Source organism: Phytophthora sojae, assembly GCF_000149755.1.
Source record: "Phytophthora sojae unplaced genomic scaffold PHYSOscaffold_3, whole genome shotgun sequence".
Classification (NCBI taxonomy): domain Eukaryota; phylum Oomycota; class Peronosporomycetes; order Peronosporales; family Peronosporaceae; genus Phytophthora; species Phytophthora sojae.
In genome coordinates this window covers 6,761,356-6,778,224 of record NW_009258117.1, presented here as the reverse complement: position 1 = coordinate 6,778,224, position 16,869 = coordinate 6,761,356, and the positions used below count along the sequence as shown (strand labels likewise).

At 54.4% G+C, this 16,869-nt stretch overlaps 8 protein-coding genes across 8 annotated transcripts; 4 read left to right on the top strand and 4 right to left on the bottom strand.

The window, feature by feature from the left end:
- Window positions 1-2,245: 2,245 nt before the first annotated feature.
- On the top strand, window positions 2,246-2,901 carry PHYSODRAFT_285609 (hypothetical protein). Its single transcript, XM_009525859.1, has 2 exons — window positions 2,246-2,368; window positions 2,450-2,901. The coding sequence occupies exons 1-2, from the start codon at window positions 2,281-2,283 to the stop codon at window positions 2,875-2,877; spliced, it is 516 nt and encodes a 171-aa protein (XP_009524154.1). The 5' UTR covers window positions 2,246-2,280; the 3' UTR covers window positions 2,878-2,901.
- A 283-nt stretch (window positions 2,902-3,184) lies between these two features.
- On the bottom strand, window positions 3,185-3,999 carry PHYSODRAFT_285608 (hypothetical protein). The gene is made up of 2 exons (XM_009525858.1): window positions 3,901-3,999; window positions 3,185-3,819 (listed from the first exon to the last, which is right to left on the bottom strand). Exons 1-2 carry the CDS (start codon window positions 3,986-3,988, stop codon window positions 3,392-3,394), a joined length of 516 nt encoding a protein of 171 aa, XP_009524153.1. The 5' UTR covers window positions 3,989-3,999; the 3' UTR covers window positions 3,185-3,391.
- A 562-nt stretch (window positions 4,000-4,561) lies between these two features.
- On the top strand, window positions 4,562-5,023 carry PHYSODRAFT_497146 (hypothetical protein; the record flags this gene model as incomplete). Its single annotated transcript, XM_009525857.1, has 2 exons — window positions 4,562-4,827; window positions 4,891-5,023. The coding sequence occupies 2 exons, from the start codon at window positions 4,562-4,564 to the stop codon at window positions 5,021-5,023; spliced, it is 399 nt and encodes a 132-aa protein (XP_009524152.1).
- Window positions 5,024-5,118: 95 nt separating this feature from the next.
- On the bottom strand, window positions 5,119-7,569 carry PHYSODRAFT_350746 (hypothetical protein; the record flags this gene model as incomplete). The annotated part of the gene is made up of 12 exons (XM_009525856.1): window positions 7,492-7,569; window positions 7,335-7,373; window positions 7,105-7,224; window positions 6,944-7,013; window positions 6,788-6,866; window positions 6,660-6,708; window positions 6,477-6,565; window positions 6,127-6,409; window positions 5,991-6,059; window positions 5,664-5,923; window positions 5,497-5,604; window positions 5,119-5,419 (listed from the first exon to the last, which is right to left on the bottom strand). The coding sequence occupies exons 1-12, from the start codon at window positions 7,522-7,524 to the stop codon at window positions 5,119-5,121; spliced, it is 1,500 nt and encodes a 499-aa protein (XP_009524151.1). The 5' UTR covers window positions 7,525-7,569.
- A 509-nt stretch (window positions 7,570-8,078) lies between these two features.
- On the top strand, window positions 8,079-10,973 carry PHYSODRAFT_299160 (hypothetical protein; the record flags this gene model as incomplete). The annotated part of the gene is made up of 9 exons (XM_009525855.1): window positions 8,079-8,128; window positions 8,231-8,339; window positions 8,395-8,497; window positions 8,572-8,717; window positions 8,808-8,998; window positions 9,076-9,547; window positions 9,630-9,870; window positions 9,973-10,635; window positions 10,837-10,973. 9 exons carry the CDS (start codon window positions 8,079-8,081, stop codon window positions 10,971-10,973), a joined length of 2,112 nt encoding a protein of 703 aa, XP_009524150.1.
- A 314-nt stretch (window positions 10,974-11,287) lies between these two features.
- PHYSODRAFT_313622 (hypothetical protein) lies at window positions 11,288-12,241 on the bottom strand (the record flags this gene model as incomplete). The annotated part of the gene is made up of 1 exon (XM_009525854.1): window positions 11,288-12,241. The coding sequence occupies one exon, from the start codon at window positions 12,239-12,241 to the stop codon at window positions 11,288-11,290; it is 954 nt and encodes a 317-aa protein (XP_009524149.1).
- A 296-nt stretch (window positions 12,242-12,537) lies between these two features.
- PHYSODRAFT_350745 (hypothetical protein) lies at window positions 12,538-13,849 on the top strand (the record flags this gene model as incomplete). Its single annotated transcript, XM_009525853.1, has 6 exons — window positions 12,538-12,621; window positions 12,701-13,115; window positions 13,186-13,290; window positions 13,369-13,452; window positions 13,525-13,657; window positions 13,747-13,849. 6 exons carry the CDS (start codon window positions 12,538-12,540, stop codon window positions 13,847-13,849), a joined length of 924 nt encoding a protein of 307 aa, XP_009524148.1.
- Window positions 13,850-13,948: 99 nt separating this feature from the next.
- Window positions 13,949-16,606, bottom strand: PHYSODRAFT_299157 (hypothetical protein; the record flags this gene model as incomplete). The annotated part of the gene is made up of 1 exon (XM_009525852.1): window positions 13,949-16,606. The coding sequence occupies one exon, from the start codon at window positions 16,604-16,606 to the stop codon at window positions 13,949-13,951; it is 2,658 nt and encodes an 885-aa protein (XP_009524147.1).
- Window positions 16,607-16,869: the final 263 nt, after the last annotated feature.

Genomic DNA, 16,869 nt, shown 5'->3' with positions numbered 1-16,869 from the left:
GTTCGCAGCCAGGAAGTCGTGTAAGAGCTGCGCGTACCCTCGAGAACTTTTCACTGTCGAGGCTTCTTGCCGAATTGGCGGGAATACAATGTCTGGATACAGTTTGTGCTGACGGGTAAACCACGGAAACGGCAGGAGCTGAAGGCTCAGAAGTGTTACGTCAGGCCGGACATTTTCGCACGCCTACACATACGCAGCGATTTTCAGAGATTAGTCGACTACACTTGAGCTCACCAACTTTTTGACTCGTACCTGAAGATAACGTAGTGAATTCCAGTTGATATCGGTGTAAGACAGCAATACACCGTCGCGTGGCACCACGTGAAAAATATCTTCTCCGTGTTTTCTGATCACGTCTCCAACCGAGTCGACGTCACCGGCAGGCTGGTTGCGCTGGTATTGAGTGGCCAGTAGTGTTAGGCAAAAAGAGAACCGAACGATTTTAGTCCACTTGGTATCCGAGGTCACAACGGAAGCAATTCGCGGTGTAACTTCTGCAAGACCGAGACCCAGCCAAATAGCGAGAATTGTGTTAGGCTGCATATTGAAGCGGCTTGAGACGGCGCGAGGCATCGGCGAATCGAGCGGGAGATTCGCCAATGAATGGAACACCACGAGATAGCAAACCAAGGCAGACACCTGCGTAAGCCCAACAAATCCACGAAGCAGTGTTTGGCCTTCCTGGGGAAAATAGCTAGGTTAGTGTCTGCAGCTAACTCTTTTGGTGCATTTTGGTATCGATACCTGTTGAAGCTTGCTGTGGCCACTTTCGGGAAATAGCAGCGTTTTGACGCCCAAGACCATCAACACTAGACCCGTCCAGTGGAAGTCATCCATGGTGTCCATGCTATACACCGCTAAGCGCTCCAACAAACCCTGCGCCCCGTAGGAGCGTGGATCGGAATGCTTCATTAGTGCGGGGATAATATACCAGGGACCAAGGCGTGATTACCTCTGAATCTCCTTGGAGGGGCGAAAGCCTGAGCGTTCCATACTCTTTTCGACGAACATGAGCGAAGAGTCCTTCAAAACAACGATGAAAGTAATTGGTGAGAAAAATATTTGGTAGACCAGCCTGAGATCGGTGCAACCCAACCTGCCCATGTCGAAGTATCTCCCCACGTTCCAGGTGTTGGTTCTTGTGCGGATAAAATAGTTTGGATATAAATTGACAAACCAGCTAAAAAGCTGCGTTGACCAACACAATTGTTAAAACTCTCACAGTCCACACAGCAGATGCTAAGCTTGTGCCAAAACACACACGTACGCTGCAGTGACCAATAGCAGTTCCACCACGCGGAATCGACGCGTGAAAATGACCCACACGATGAATGGAACTTCGAAGAGCACTGCAAATCGAACGCGCCAAAATATAAGTCACAACTTCGCAGAGCACGTGAACTCAAGAGGCACTACTTCTGCTTTCTTCGTACCGATGGTGTGCTGGTTCGCAAGTCCTAGGCCGCACACGAAAGCCCCCATACAGGCGTTCTTCACCGTACGTTGCATAAAGTGCCTCACCACCAGTATATGCAGTACACCCACAAGCAAGTTGTTGAGTGCGAACACCTCAACGCCCCTCGCGTACTCCCAGGTCAGTTTCGATAAAGCGAAGGAAAGTCCAGCAGCAATCGCCTCCACCGAAGAACTCTTAGACGTCAGCAAGTGGACTGTGTGGGTCACACACGCCGCTGCACCAGCCGCAGTGGCGGCATTCAACGCATTGGCCCATATCGCAAAGTGCCCAGAGCTCGCTTCACCTCCCCCCGTCGCACTACCGCCACATTGCTGAGCTGCCCAGCGCACGAGCCGCAGCAGCGAGAGCAGCAAGGGGTACCCTGGCGGATGCGCCACGCCGCCGACGCAAGCTTCCGCCAGTAATTCGCCGCTGTCCCCACCTGGGAGTCGATCCAGAGGCCATACGTTCGTGTAGACCAGCAGCGCCAGCAGCAGCGTGCACAGCCACGGCGATGACATCCTTCCAGCAGCAATGATCTGGTTTGATGTGCATCCGCTGAAGATACGCTTTCCCACAAGATGGCTACACTCGTTCGTGCAACATCCATGGAAGCTGGTTCAGTAAATGTCGTGCGAGTGTACACAGATCCAAAAACGCCGCTTCATGTGAGACCTCATTTCGCGTTCCGTGGACGAGCAGTTCAATAGAAAAAGCAGGTGCGGCGATCTTTGGAGCCCTCGAGGCTGGCGATAGACCACAGGAAGTTAACTGCGTGGATTGTGTGTGGCAGTCGTCAGACCTCCCGATCTCAAGCAATAGTAATGCTGGCTCAGCTCGTGGCAGACGTGTGCCCGTCGTCGGCGTCGTTTTTCGGCTTCATGGGCGTCGCCTCCGCGCTCGTTTTCGCCAGTGCGTTGCCTGCAGCAGAGGCTCTCTAAAGGTTGTAGTGCTGGGTCTCTCTAACCTGTTGCTGCTGTTGCTGCTGCTTAGACCTGGGCGCCGCGTACGGCACGGCCAAGTCGGGCGTGGGCATCGCGTCGATGGGCGTGATGCGGCCGGAGCTGGCCATGCGCAACATCATCCCCGTGGTCATGGCCGGTGTGCTGGGCATCTACGGGCTGATCGTGGCGGTGATCATCCAGGGCTCGATCGACCCCCCGAACGGCAACGCGCCCAAGTACGGCTCGTACACGGGCTTCGCGCACCTGGCGGCGGGTCTGTGCTGTGGCCTGAGCGGCCTGGCGGCCGGCATGGCCATCGGCGTGGTGGGCGACGCGGGCGTGCGCGCCGTGGGCCAGCAGGAGAAGCTGTTCGTGAACATGATCCTGATCCTGATTTTCGCGGAGGCTCTGGGTCTGTACGGCCTGATCGTGGCGCTGATCCTGTCGCAGAAGAAGAGCGACTGCCCGTCGGAGTAAGCAGGTTCAGGCAGGTGGTAGCGGTTGGCGCTTCCGCGTGGTATGTCGGAGATGTTGGCCGCGAGACAATGTAGTCGATCTTTTTAACGCGAGCCCGCGATTCTTCGAGGCTGGCGCGGTCGGCAACAGCAAATAAATCTTCGCATTTGGTATCAAAGACTCTTGACGTGCTCGCGCTGACGTGGTTCATCGATTGTTTGTGGTGAAGCACTCTAGTTTTGGACTAACAGTAAATGTGGTGGCTTGACTAGCTTCAGAAGCATGGCTGACGTTGCGTTTAACAAGGGTGGAAGACGAATGATCATTCGTAACTTATGCAAAAGGGTTGTAGTATTAGCGTTATCACTTGCAGCGAAGCCTAGGAGGTGAGATGGCAACACGATTCATATCCGCACTGCTGCAGCCACCTCTGCTCCCGTTGACGTCGCCGCTCTACTTCCTTCAAAAGCTACGAACACGGATAGCAGTAGCGACTTAACCGAGCCACTGCCATCCGCCTTCCACGAAAGAAATCTTACTCCGACGGGCAGTCGCTCTTCTTCTGCGACAGGATCAGCGCCACGATCAGGCCGTACAGACCCAGAGCCTCCGCGAAAATCAGGATCAGGATCATGTTCACGAACAGCTTCTCCTGCTGGCCCACGGCGCGCACGCCCGCGTCGCCCACCACGCCGATGGCCATGCCGGCCGCCAGGCCGCTCAGGCCACAGCACAGACCCGCCGCCAGGTGCGCGAAGCCCGTGTACGAGCCGTACTTGGGCGCGTTGCCGTTCGGGGGGTCGATCGAGCCCTGGATGATCACCGCCACGATCAGCCCGTAGATGCCCAGCACACCGGCCATGACCACGGGGATGATGTTGCGCATGGCCAGCTCCGGCCGCATCACGCCCATCGACGCGATGCCCACGCCCGACTTGGCCGTGCCGTACGCGGCGCCCAGGTCTAAGCAGCAGCAACAGCAGCAACAGGTTAGAGAGACCCAGCACTACAACCTTTAGAGAGCCTCTGCTGCAGGCAACGCACTGGCGAAAACGAGCGCGGAGGCGACGCCCATGAAGCCGAAAAACGACGCCGACGACGGGCACACGTCTGCCACGAGCTGAGCCAGCATTACTATTGCTTAGAGGGTTCTGCGGGGAGTTCTGGGGGCGTAGGGAAAGAAAGAGGCACTGTGTTAGATAGCTGTGGAGGTGCAGTTTGTAGTGGCGCTGGCGGACGCGAGCTCTGCGGGCTGTGGAGCGCGCCATTAGGCCGCCAGCGCGGCGCCGAGGTGGCCTTCCTTCTCTTCACGCACCTGATGGGAATGCAGCGGAACTGCCTTTGAAGGCGGCTGTTAGGCCCCCCTTTCGGCGGTATACTCAGACCGAGAGGTTTTATACCGAAAAACCTCGACAAAGATCCGTTTTTGGAATCGAATGACCAAGCGCCGCCCAGGAAACGGACCGATTGACGCTGGGCAAGTTGTTGCGGTGATGGCGACAATGGACACCTCGCTAGCTATCTGCGTTCATCTGTCGCTGCTCAATGCATTTACGCATTTAGTTGGCTCGAAAAGCGCAGCGACGGCGAGTCTTCCATCGCAACATAAAAACCTATCCAACATCATATATATTATGTAGTGGACATAAAGTAAAGTTAGTGAGTATCATTTGTAAAAAAGAAAGACGTCAGCCATTTTCGCATCATGGCGGAGGAGTACCGGCAGCGCCTGGACAACAATGTGGAGAAGCTGGTGGAGAACTTCAAGGGGCTGATCAAGACGGCCAAGATCAAGGACTCGGCCAACACCACGCGCGAGTCCTTCCAGAGCTCCATTTATGCCACGACGCTCGTGCAGGCCAGCGAGTCGCTGCTCAAGCTCGTGTCCGAGATGAAGCTGTCGCTCGCGCTCGGCGACTTCGAGGGCATGAGCCAGAACGTCGACTCGACCTCGGACGAGCTGCTCAAGCGGTGAGAAACAAATGCACACTAACCAACTAACTACCAGGCACTAACGGTATCCATTGCCTGCAGATGCGACGACGTGGACGCGCAGATCTCGCACCTGAGCGCCGACATCTCGTCCGCTTTGTTCGAGCTGGAGCACCACTACTACCAGTCCAAGTGGCGGCTGTCACCGTCAACCGACAGCGAGGAGGCTTCGTAGACGGAGGTGGCAAGAATGACGTAATATACACATGACACGCAGAGCTTTGGAGGGGCCAGCAAAGTGCTGGCCGAGTGGTTGGGATGCAAAACTTATCAGACGGCGACGCTGGTGGCACTGGCAGTGTCGTCCTCCTCGTCGTCTTCGTCCTCATCGTCCTCGTCAGCATCCGCGTCGTCTACTTCGTCCATGGAGGAGGCGACGCTAGGGGTGATCCGAGGAGCGAGCAGCACTGGTGTGCCCGGTATGGCGGGCGAGTTCGTCTGGCTGGATGCGGTTGCAGCTGCTCCAGCGATGCCGCCAGTGAGGGTTGTGTGGATGCCGTTCAAGGCGTTCTCCTTCATGCGCCACTCGTTCATGCGTCGCTGGTTTTCCATCTCCGTCATTGGAATGTAGCTGCAGCATGGCACGATAAGGTTAGTACGTGCTCGTTCGCTTCAACTGCACCATAACTCCATCTGTTGTATGCGTACCTAGCTCGCTCCTTTTCAGACAACTTTTGCCACATATCGCCGAGAATCTTGGACGCATCTTTGGCGCTCGTACTGGGGTGGTCAGCCATGATCTTCTTTCGGTTTTGTCTGGAAGCAAGAGCAAGGTGAGAAATTGTTCGCAGGCTGCACACGAGCAACCACCATACCTGCAGAACATGAGGAAGGTATTCACTGGCTTGGGCGGTCGATTGGGCCGCGCTGTCTGTTGCGGTGGCGGGGTCACCAGCAGCGTGGGGCGCGACAGCGGTCTCATCCGCTTAAAGTCTTCTCGCTCGAGTTGAGGGATGTCATCCGCCAAAATGTATTTAACGGAGGGGCCCCACGCATCGGCATCCAGACGGTCACGGAACGCCGCGGAGACAGGTGGGAGTCTTGTGACTCGATCCTTCAAGCCTTCTCGGATGAGCTGCACAACATAGCGCGTCACGTGAGCTATAGACGCATGCATTTGCGCACACATCGTGGTTCCTTACTCTGGAATAGTCTCGAAGCTGCTCACGAATGGATAGAGCGACTTGAGCCTCGAACTCACCGCTCAAACCCTGCGCAACAAAAAGCGATTTTTGTGAGAACCAGCACACTGCGTTGATTCATAGCTGCCGAACTTACCAAGTCTTCACAAACCACCTGAGCGAACCGCTCGGGCGAGTTGTTGGGGTTATTCAGGTCCCACTCGAACCGGTCAATATAGATAGTGTCGTTCAGGCGAAGGTTGATGAAGATCGGATGCAGACTCTCCATCGTGACAGCTTCGTGCCAAGGCAGTGATCGTTGGGCCTTCTCAACCTGTTCTTCAATCGACTTGGCAATTCGCTTATAGAAGCACTCCGGGAGGTCCAAGTCTCTAACTAGCGCAGCAGCAAACGTTTCGTACGTAAAATCCTTTTCGTACCTGTAGTTTGAGTAGTACATTACAGTTAGCAACACTCCCATAATGAAGTAACGTGCCCAGTACGTACTTATTCCACGAGAAGGAGTCAATGTATCGGTAGCCTTCGATGTCTATGTCGAGTCGGATAGGGATCAGCAGAGTATCGCGAGTTGGGAACTGCCACCACAGTAAACGTAAAATCAACATGATCGATTAATCCTTTGGCCTTTCGTTCAACATTATTGGTTTGTAGCAGCAGAGCACGACGTACCTTTGGGTAGTTGTACAGCCTTCGCTGCGCAAGGATCGAGCTATCTTTCCTGTTAGAAAATTGCACGAAATTCATATGACGTCAATAACATACAACACATCAATTTTTACCTCATACTATTGTCGTACCTCCTCGCAGCTTGGAGGGGATCGTTCATGTCATCGAGTCGCCGTTTGAGTTTGGGTGAGCTGGCCGTCGAGTTGAACACTGTGCATCACAGACACCCAGAAACATGTCAGCCCCAGCTCACCACTACATGCGCAGCAAAATTTCCAGTATCGTACGCATCATGCCCTTATCCATGGGTTTCCCTCCGCGTCGTCGAATCAGCCACGATTCCATCAGTCCATTAATCTGCCAAAAAATCCACCACCAGTTAGCCCCTGCAACCTCCAGCTCTCGCAACATTGCACGCGCTTCAACACTCTACAACTCCATCACTTACTCGGCCGACATTGCCCTTGTACCTGCCCAGCATCCACTGCGACAGCATACTGGCGTTCACGCCGCATTCCTTGGACACGTCCACCTGCCGCAGCCCCAACCGATTGCGCAGCGCCTCGACCTACAGCCACACAGCACAATACGATTTCAATCCATTAGCCTAAATATCAAGCCAATGGGGGCGCCAGGAGACTGGATATGAAGCGCGATAGGGGGGGTCGACGCTCGTACCTCCTGCGAGAGCACGGAGCGCTCGATCTCGGCGTTGTCCTGGCGAATCGGAGCGCGAGAAATTGCAGCGAGTTAGAACAGTCCATTGCAGAGAAGGTGGGGGCAAAAGTAGGGGGCACTGCCCGCCCCGCAGGCCGCCAGGGGGCCGCGCACGCACCGGCTGGACATGCGCGAACTCTCGTCCCGCCATTTGCACCGAAAGTCCAAGCGTAGCGTCCGAAGTCTCACCTTGCAGAACGAAGATCGATTGGCCGAAAAGGACGGCGATTGTCTATTGGCTGAAACAAAACCGTCACTTTTTGACGGCTATTGTGATTTTCTACCGTGATATTTGGCGTCAGCTGGTCGGTCGACTGCCGATGACCAGTTGTCTCCAGGCCCGACATCTCATCAGCACGAGCGGGCGACGCTCGCCTGCGGTGGCTTGAAGTTCTGATTTCGCCACAAAAGCGCGAGGCTTCCCTTCCCCATCGGGGGGCGGCAGGCAACAAACACCTGGGCGGCGCGGTCGTCCGGCCGTGACAAAGTGACTCAAAGGCGGCTCAACTCGGTTCTCATAGGCAGAAACCCGCAGCAGACCGCCGCCGCCCATTGGCCGGATAATTAGGGGAGAGACCTGACGGCATTCACTCTGCAAGTGTCGCCGTTACGCGCGCGCACTCCGCCAAAAAGTTGCCGCTGCCTGCCAGCTAATTCACGCGCCCGCTGGCTGGTGGTTTCCGCCGAGGAGGGCGAGAGACGACGATGGACAGCGACAGCAGCATCGACCAGCTCTTCCGCGGCGACATCCAGCCGTAAGCGAGCGACTGCACGCACGCGTCCAGCGTGGCGTGGCGTGGCGTGGTGGCGGCTTCTTCTTCTCTGACCGTTTGGCTTGGCTGCCTCTTGTTCTGCAGGCGCGACCTGCCGCCGTGCGACGTGGAGCACCTGGACGAGATCCTGCTCGTGCTCAAGACGTCGCACCCGACGGTGCGCTCCAAAGTGCTCAAAGACCTGGCGGACAAGGTCCGTATTATACGTTTTATTAGTGGGTGGAGTGGATGGCTGATGGGTGTTGCAGGGCGGAGCGTACATCGTCAAGTTGCTGGATCTGTTCGACGTGAGCGAGCTGGATGCGGACAAGGCGGTGCTGCACAAGCTGTTCGACATTTTCTACGCGATCCGTGCGTGGCTGCAGTGATCAGTTGGCAGTAGGATGTTGCAATGCTGACTGAAGTGATGGTGTTGCTGCCGACAGTTGAGCTGGGCAATCGCGGCTTGATCGAGGTGCTGCTGAGCGAGACGAACTTCATCTCGGTAGTCGGCGTGTTCGGCTACAACCCGGGATTAATCCGGGAGATGGATTTCCGAACGGCGCTGGAAGGAGATGGGGGATTTCACGAGGTGCGTGGCGTGGCTGGCTGGCGGGTCGGGTCCGTTAGTTGAATGGTTGAACAGTCGGAGTGTTGACTTTTCGGCTGGTGCCCGTTGCAGGTCGTCCCTATCACCGATCACAGTGTGGTGGAGCGCGTGCACATGAACTTCCGTATCCAGGTGATCAAAGACAATGTGCTGTCTCGCTCACTGCCGGATAGCTGTGTTCTCTTGCTGGAACACATGGCCAACGAGAACAACTTCCACATCTTGTCCTTCATTTCCGAGAGCGACGACTACTCGAAGGCCATGTACGTGATAATCAGGAATTGGAATGGTGAGAGCTGGACGGTGTGCTAATGTGTGCTTTGTGCTCAAATTTCTGCAGTAAGGAGCTTATGGCTAGCAAGGAGAAAAGAAAGGATGGCCTCGGGCTGCTGAAAGCGATTATCAACCTGGTGAAGGTGACTAAACCGGTGGACAGGTTACCGCAACGTCGCGACCCGTTCGGTGCCCCGCCGGTGTTTGGTTCCCTCATTGGCAATCTCTTTGGCGATGGCGACCTGTTTGCGGCGTTCGCTCCTGTATTGGGCTCTCCTGAGTCAAAGCCGGAGGAAATCGCGTTGGCCGTGGATATCCTGAACGTGCTGGTGTTCTACCAGGGACCTGACAGGTTACGAACTTACCTTGCAAGCGAAGGAAAGTGTATACCTGCACCAACCTCGGACAAGGAGCGCATCTCGTGGACGGAGGATTCCTCTTTATTCACTGCATTGCTGATCGTTTTCGAGCGCGACGAACCGATGCGGATCCAGTTGTTTAATTTGCTGCGCGAGATTTTCCGAGTACCCCTGGCACATGTACGTTGGTTGGCCCATATCGCCCGTGGCTTGTTCCTGTACTAACTGGTTGGGATACGTGTTGTTTGTGCCAACTCTCCAGGATGACAAGTTTCTGAGTGTGCTCTACCCTAACTACATGCACTGGCTGCTCCAACCGTTGAAGAACAACAACTTTGTTCACGATAAATCCGCGATGTTTGATCTGCAAGACAGTATCATGGAATTGCTTACGTTCTGCACTGAAAATCACGGCTACCGCGTGAAGTATCTATTCGGAAGACAACCGATTGCGACCTACGCCGAGAAAATGCTGCGATCCAAGAACAAACTCTTCGTTATCCGTACGTAAACCGACAGGCCACCGTCCAGGTGCTGCAATATTCTCGTTTGAAGCAGCGCTCTTGTGGATGGCCGAGCTCATTATACTGTATTTGTGTTTGTAGACGCTGTGAAGTTTGTTCGAGCATGTGCAGTAAGAGCTGAAGCCTTCTTTTCCAGATTTCTGATTCAGAACGACCTATTCACGCCAATGTTGGCGAATTTGGAGATTGGAAAACCGAACTCGGGGGCTGTCAGCTCGGCAATTTTGGAAGTACTGGCGTTTGTTGAGAAGACAAACCTGACTTCGTTGGTCGAACACATCTACACGAAGTTTTACGAGACATACAAAGGCGAATGTCCTCTTGTGTTCGAGGCCATCCGTGTACGTCACAATGGTAACTCTGGATCGGCGGACGAACCGACGGATTCTACCGATTCCAATAAGATCCGCTTCGTACGGGCAGGCAGTATTGACGACGAAGAGGAGCTGTACTGGGAGAAAGAAACAGACACAACTGATTCCACGCCTAAAAAGGAGAAGAACAGCTTGTCAGAGGAAGAGGTACCATGCCAGAACCGCCCACGGACAGTAAAACTGGTGGATTATGACGACGACGAAGATGAACCAGCGTCTAAGACGTCAGTAAGAGAAGGGAATCCTGGCGAAGCAGCACTCACGACATCTCCATGCGGAGCTGACATTGAAGAGGAAGAACGGGAACTCAAGCTGCCTGTACGCAAGAAAAAAGAGGACGATGTGGACACGCAATCATTTCTGGGTGGTGGTGGCAGCTTGCTTGCTCAAAAGAAGGCTAACCAGAGCAAGAAGGCCCGGTCACCTCAATTCAAGAACGTGTTTCAGAAGATCTCGTGGAAGCTGTCCAACCCGGATGGAGCAACCGGAAGTGGGAGCCCCAAGAAAAGTGGTGACAGGGATGGCGGCAATGACTCGACCAAGAGTGACGATAGCAATAGTAATAGTGTAGGAGGCGATGGCGACGGTGCAAGCTCGGGGTCAGCAGCTTTGGCCGTTGCGAAGCGGAAGTTAGCGCTGGACGAGGCGGCAAACTCGGATTCTCTGCTCAAGAAGGCGAAGACATGTACCCCAATCAGCTCCAGTTAGTGCGGCAGACCAAGTAGTCCTGTCATCTTGTACGAGTCCCATATAATCCAGCGCAGCGAACAGCGCGAGCGAGCGAGCGAGAAAAAGTATCATCAGAGGCGTCAAACGAAGCGCGGGGAGCAACTAAGTGTGTGGAGCGCAGTCTGTATTGGTAGAGCCAATCGATAACCGCATAAAAAATGCCAACATAGAGGGATGCAAAGCAAAGCACGCGGAAGCCGTACGACGTCTCACGAATGCCGCACTTGACGAAAATGAACGCAGATGCCCCCCTGGAGTCCGTTGGAGACGATCAAAACTGGCAAAATGGGGCGTTACTGGCGAGGGAACAGTTGATCCACATCAATGGGCGAGGCGTTGGCGTCCAGCAGCCGCTTGCGGCACAACAGGGTGGTGGCCTTGTGCTTGATCTGCTCGCGTTCCAGCTCGAGCCTCTCTCGGTCCGCCTGGACGTTCAGCAGAGCGATCTCCTTCCCCAGCCGCTCTCTCAGCAGTCGACTGGTCTCAGCAGCTTCGTCCGCGGCTTGTCTGGTGGCAGTAGTGAACTGCGTCTTCTGGAGCTGCAGCAGGAGCATCTCGGCGTGGAATTTCACGAGCGTCTGCAGCAGTTGAGCGTCGTAGACGTCCCCTTGGCTCCGGTGTTCCAGTCTACGGATCTCGTCCTGCACGCGCTTCAAGAGCTCTCCGAGTCCGGCACTGTCGGGGTCCTGGATGGTCATTGAAGAGGACTCGGGGGAGCGTTGAGACTGGCGGGTGACAGTCAACGCCGATGACGCCGGGACTGATGCCGATGATGGCGTCTTCTGCTTCTTGGATGGCTGCACTGGTGCCCGACTGGGCTCAGGGTCCGAGAGGAGCCAAAAGTCTGGAGTGTCGTCACTTTGGGGCTTGGAGGCGTTGGACGTGAAGGCGACACTGGCGTTGACTGTGCCAGGCTGCAGCTCTGCTGGAGCTTGAGTGGAGTTGCCGACGGACTTGAGCATTGGGATGGACTCGTAGGCGGACACTTCCATGCTCTCGACGGCGCACAAGAGTGCGTCGGAGGGGGCTTGTGCCTGTTGAGGCTGTTGCACTGGAGCTGCAACGGATCTGGGTGTTGCAGTCGCAGTTGCAGGAGTTGCGGGGGTGTTGGTGGTCGTAACATTTGCCTCTTGTTGCTGTTGGGACTGTTGCTGGGTGCTGAATCTCTTCAAGATGCGGTAGATGTAGTTGGTGCTGCGGTCCACGTCCTTGGCGATGGTCGAGACTGGCACGCCGTCCTTGCGCATCTGCACGATCTGCTGGACCTCGGCCTCGCTCATCCACTTGCCCTTCGCCATCTTCTTGTTCCCGTAGCTCTTCACCTGGTTAGCACTAGCTTAACTTGTTGCCAAGGCGGAAAAAGGAGAAATGAATTCGGTTGTTTTCCCGCGCAAAAGCGCCAAGATCTCTTTTGAATTTGAAGTTGCCTTTAAGTACAAAGATTTTCGAGCTGCTTTACACAGGGTAAACACTTTCGAGTTTCTCAGCACAAATCTCGTCGTACTTAACGCAGCGTCAAAAAATGCTGCTCACCACTCGCAAAATGGCGCTCAAGATGATCGACATCGGCGCGAACCTCACGGATCCGGTCTTCACGGGCGTCTACCGTGGGAAGCAAAAGCACGAGGTGAATTGCCGATATTTTCTTTTACATTTTCCACCAAGTTGCACTCTCTAACTCGTCCCCTACACTCGGCAATTTGCAGTCCGACTTGACCGCAGCTTTGGCTCGTGCCAAAGCTTTCGGCGTTGATAAAATCATTGTCACGGGCGGAAACCTCGAGGAGAGCAAAGCAGCTCTGCAACTGGCAAAAAGCAACGAGGGTGATGGGCTACCGCAACTTTTCTCCACTGTGGGGGTGCACCCGACTCGTTGCAGCGAGTTCGAAGCCGATGGGCGAGACCCCGACGCCTACTTTGCCGAATTGTTGGCTGTGTGCGAACAAGGCCAAAAAGAGGGCAAAGTGGTGGCAATCGGCGAGTGCGGACTGGACTACGACCGACTCGAGTTCTGCGACAAGGAGACGCAACTAAAATACTTTGAGAAACAATTCCAATTGGCGGAACGCACAAAGTTGCCATTGTTCCTGCACAACAGAAACACGGATGGAGATTTCTACGGTAGGTTAGGTGGCGTTAACCGAGGTACTGAGTTTGTTGCTGATGAGTGGCATTAAATGCGTGAATGTAGCCATGATTGCGAAGCACCGGTCGAGGTTCTCGAATGGAGTGGTGCACTCGTTTACGGGGGGTAAGGAGGAGATGCTGAAATTGGTGGAGTTGGGGCTCTACATCGGTAAATTATCTGATATTTTGCCAAAGTGGTGCAAAACTTTTCTACTTCGAACTTATCTAATACTTGTCGTTTTTGCAGGAGTGAACGGTTGTTCGTTGAAGACCGCGGAAAACTTGGACTGCGTTAAGGCCATTCCCCTTCACCGGTTGATGATCGAGACGGGTTCGTTGCGGTCATAAATATTTTTTATCTTGCTGGTTAGTATTAAGCTGAAAAAATCGTTTTGGTATCCAGACGCTCCATGGTGCGATATCCGTGCAACGCATGCTGGTCACGGCCACGTGAAAACCTCGTGGCAAAGCAAAAAGGCGGAGAAATACTCCCCCGACTGTCTCGTCAAAGGACGCAACGAGCCGTGCACCCTCATGTACGTTCCCCAACGATGATTTGAGCTTCGCCATACTTTTTGTGAAGGCTAAGTTGTACTTATCACCTTGTGTCACGTTGTGATTTCAGCCAGGTGCTGGAGATCATCAGCGCGATTCGAGGCGAAGACCAGGACCACGTCGCTGCCACAGTTCTGGAAAACACACTTCAAGTGTTCTTCAAAAGCGCGTAAACGTATCCCAATACGTTCCTGCAGGACTAATTGCACCACACCAGACGTCCCGTGAGAGATCGGTCGCCAGTTGCAGATAGTGGAAGCAAAAAACTTTTCTCACCCGAAGATGCCTTCAATGTATCGACCACTGAGCAGAGCTTTCTGATACCAATTGTTGTTGTACGATGTATCAGGCGCCGAGAGTATCTGGTGCACAGCTTGAGCCATGGCGATCTTCCCGCAGATGAAGATCCTTGCTTCTGGCGAGCTGGACATGAGCGCAGCGATCTGCTCCTTCTGAGCTGATACCAGATCTTGCACGTGCTCTGACGGCTGTCCGGGCTCGGAGGAATACGCAACGTGGAGCTCTACGACGCCGTTGCTCTCCCAAGTGCGCAGTTCCGACTCGAACAGAAGCGAGGACTCGTTGGAGCACCCTAAGAACAGCAGGTTCTTGCCACAAGAAGGATTCACTTGGAGTGGTGCTGGCGCTGTGCCCCCGCCCTGTCCATTTTGCTCCAGATTTGCTTGATTCCACTCACACTCGATTTCTCGGTGTTGAAGCAGCGCTCGGAGCGGAGCCACGCCGATTCCGTTGCAGATCATGATCATTGGGGCTGCAATATCCACAGGGGTTTTAAATCGCGAGAAGGCCACGAATCCGCGCAGTAGCGCCAAGACGGGAACAGGTTCAGACTCTGCTTGTTGCACAGTACTGCTGCTGCTTGTTGGCGGCACTTGGACATCAGATCGAGAGAGAATTCGTCTGAAGTTGGAGACTGAGAGGCCATGCGCTTCTTTTGGATTGCCTAGTGCTATCACGATGTCGAACTCCCGGTCATTTTGGAGATGTGAACTTGCAACTGAGTACAGTCGTGGCTTGAGCAGCGGTGTCAAATTGACGAAAACCTCGAATGGCATCTGTAAGCTTGGCGCCAGCTCCAGCAACTTTAGCATCCCAAACTTCGCAGGTGTGAACTCTCGGGCAAACGCAGCAGAACCATCGATTGAAGCCATGTTCTCTAAGAGTTCGTGCTCTGTCTGGTCACTCACGAAGCCCGAAGCTATGCGAACGAACTCCCTCGAGATCGTCCGCAACTCTAAAAAGTCGCTGAGTATTGTCCGAATGCTGCATGGGCTTGGGAATGGAAGGTGGCGATCTCGATTCGGACTGTGAGGGGGGTCAGCCCCAGATCCTGATACGGAGGAGCAGCTTCCAGTCAAAACTCCTGGATCATCTTGAAAGGAAAATTCAACGCACGAGTCCATGCTCAGCCCCATTCTGGAGCCGATTGCGTCCACGACTTCTTTCGGGTTGGGTGGGAAGTACCCGAACGTGTCGGCAGTCTCGAACGCCAAGTCTGGATCCAGGATAGAGAGTCGAACCAGCGAAACGTCTTTAAATGTCGACGCACTAGCTGAATTATCGGCGCGCGTGAGCATTGTGATTGATCTCAGGGCGATACACGGGTGTCGGATGTGAGAGGCGTCTCGTTTGATTGTTGACAAGTTGAAGTGAAGCTTGGCAGATGCCTTCTTCTCGCTGCTGGGGGCAATAGGAGGCAACTTGGTGCTCTTTCGCGGTGACTTTTGCTGGTTATCGTTGCTAACGTATCGGCAGCGGAAACGTAGTCGAATGTTATGGCCGTATAGATTCTGGGCAGAGAACTTGGTTGTTGTTCCTCCAGCCGATGCTCGAGGGGGCGAAGCCCTACGCACGATACTGGATCGCCTTAAAGGAGCAACTTCGTCTTCCTGCGCGGGTGCTTGCGGTTGGTTTCTGGGAGCTGCTGGTTCTCCTGAAGAGGGGTCGGACAGCGTCCGTTGCACTGTCAATTGCCTACCGCTGCCCTCTGCAGTGAACGTTGTTCGGCGTTGTGCTTGAGCTTGAATTGCGATGTTCGCTGGAGGGCCAAGTTTTTGGTACACCAAGAGCTGGAGCACTTGCGCTTCCCACTTGGCAAACGTGTCGTCGATGTCACCCAATACGTCTCCCAGACCAAGCGGGCAGAGCCGTACAGCCCCAAGTACTTGCATTTTTGCGTCGACGAACTTCCCCATTGCGTTGTAAGTGAGATACATGGAGTTCCCCACGCCAAAGACCGCGTACTGCACGCCATGCATCACACTCTTCGGTTTGCTGGCGTTTGCAGAGTTTTTCCTACTGAGGAAAGTTTGTCGCCAGTTCATACGGAGAATGGGGCGCACTGCAGCTGAGAACGAAGTTTGGCGACGAGGTTTCGCTGCGGGGGTGGGAACGACAATTTGCGTCGATCGTCTCATTTTGGGCTTAGAGGGGTCATTCACGGGTGGTGCCATTATTGTCGTTGCCTCAGACGGCCGTGGTTCCTCTGGTATAACTGGGTCAATCGTGGGCGCCCTGGAATCGCCCGAGATGATTCGCAGCCATTGCGAAAAGGCCTCAGCATCCGGAGATGGTCCTCCAGCGAAATGTGTTGACACAACGAAAACAGTTAACCGCGACTTGGAATGGTGTGGGCCTTCGGGGTCGTTGAAACATTCCGGGTTAAACCTTTCCAGCGAGTTTAGAGACACCACGGTGCCGTATTTTGCAGCATCCTCGGCCAGAATCGAGGCAAACCGCTCCGAAGTCCCCGTCAACGACCCGACGAAGATGTCCAAGTGGGTGATGCATCCAGTGGCTTGAGTGATTTTTCTAAACGAGAGGGAAATTCGTCGAGTCTGTTGCAGTGGGGGTGGTCGCGGCTTGTGCTCCAAGGGAGGTATTGGCTCGGGGCTTGGCAGCAGGGACATCGTTGGTCGTCAGAAGCGTGTGGTGACACGACCTCAAACACTTCACCTGTCAGTGCCTGGTGGAAAGGCCCCAAATACTTCAGTACTTCGTGCTGGCTATTGATAGTCGGCTTTATTTGCATCCTCTTGGGCTCGTATTTTGCTCCGTACCACCACTTGATTGGCAGCGTATAAACTGATCGCGAGTTGCGGCTCGCAACAGAAAACTGGGGGTGAGATATAAATTTATTCTCGATCTTACACCAAAATTGGTCCATGTTTTA

Bases quoted from the DNA above. Each gene is read 5' to 3' on its own strand.
- PHYSODRAFT_285609 (XM_009525859.1), top strand. From the start codon at position 2,281: ATGCTGGCTCAGCTCGTGGCAGACGTGTGCCCGTCGTCGGCGTCGTTT. The intron at 2,369-2,449 runs GTGCGTTGCCTG...GCTGCTGCTTAG, and splicing joins CTCCGCGCTCGTTTTCGCCA to ACCTGGGCGCCGCGTACGGC.
- PHYSODRAFT_285608 (XM_009525858.1), bottom strand. From the start codon at position 3,988: ATGCTGGCTCAGCTCGTGGCAGACGTGTGCCCGTCGTCGGCGTCGTTT. The intron at 3,820-3,900 runs GTGCGTTGCCTG...GCTGCTGCTTAG, and splicing joins CTCCGCGCTCGTTTTCGCCA to ACCTGGGCGCCGCGTACGGC.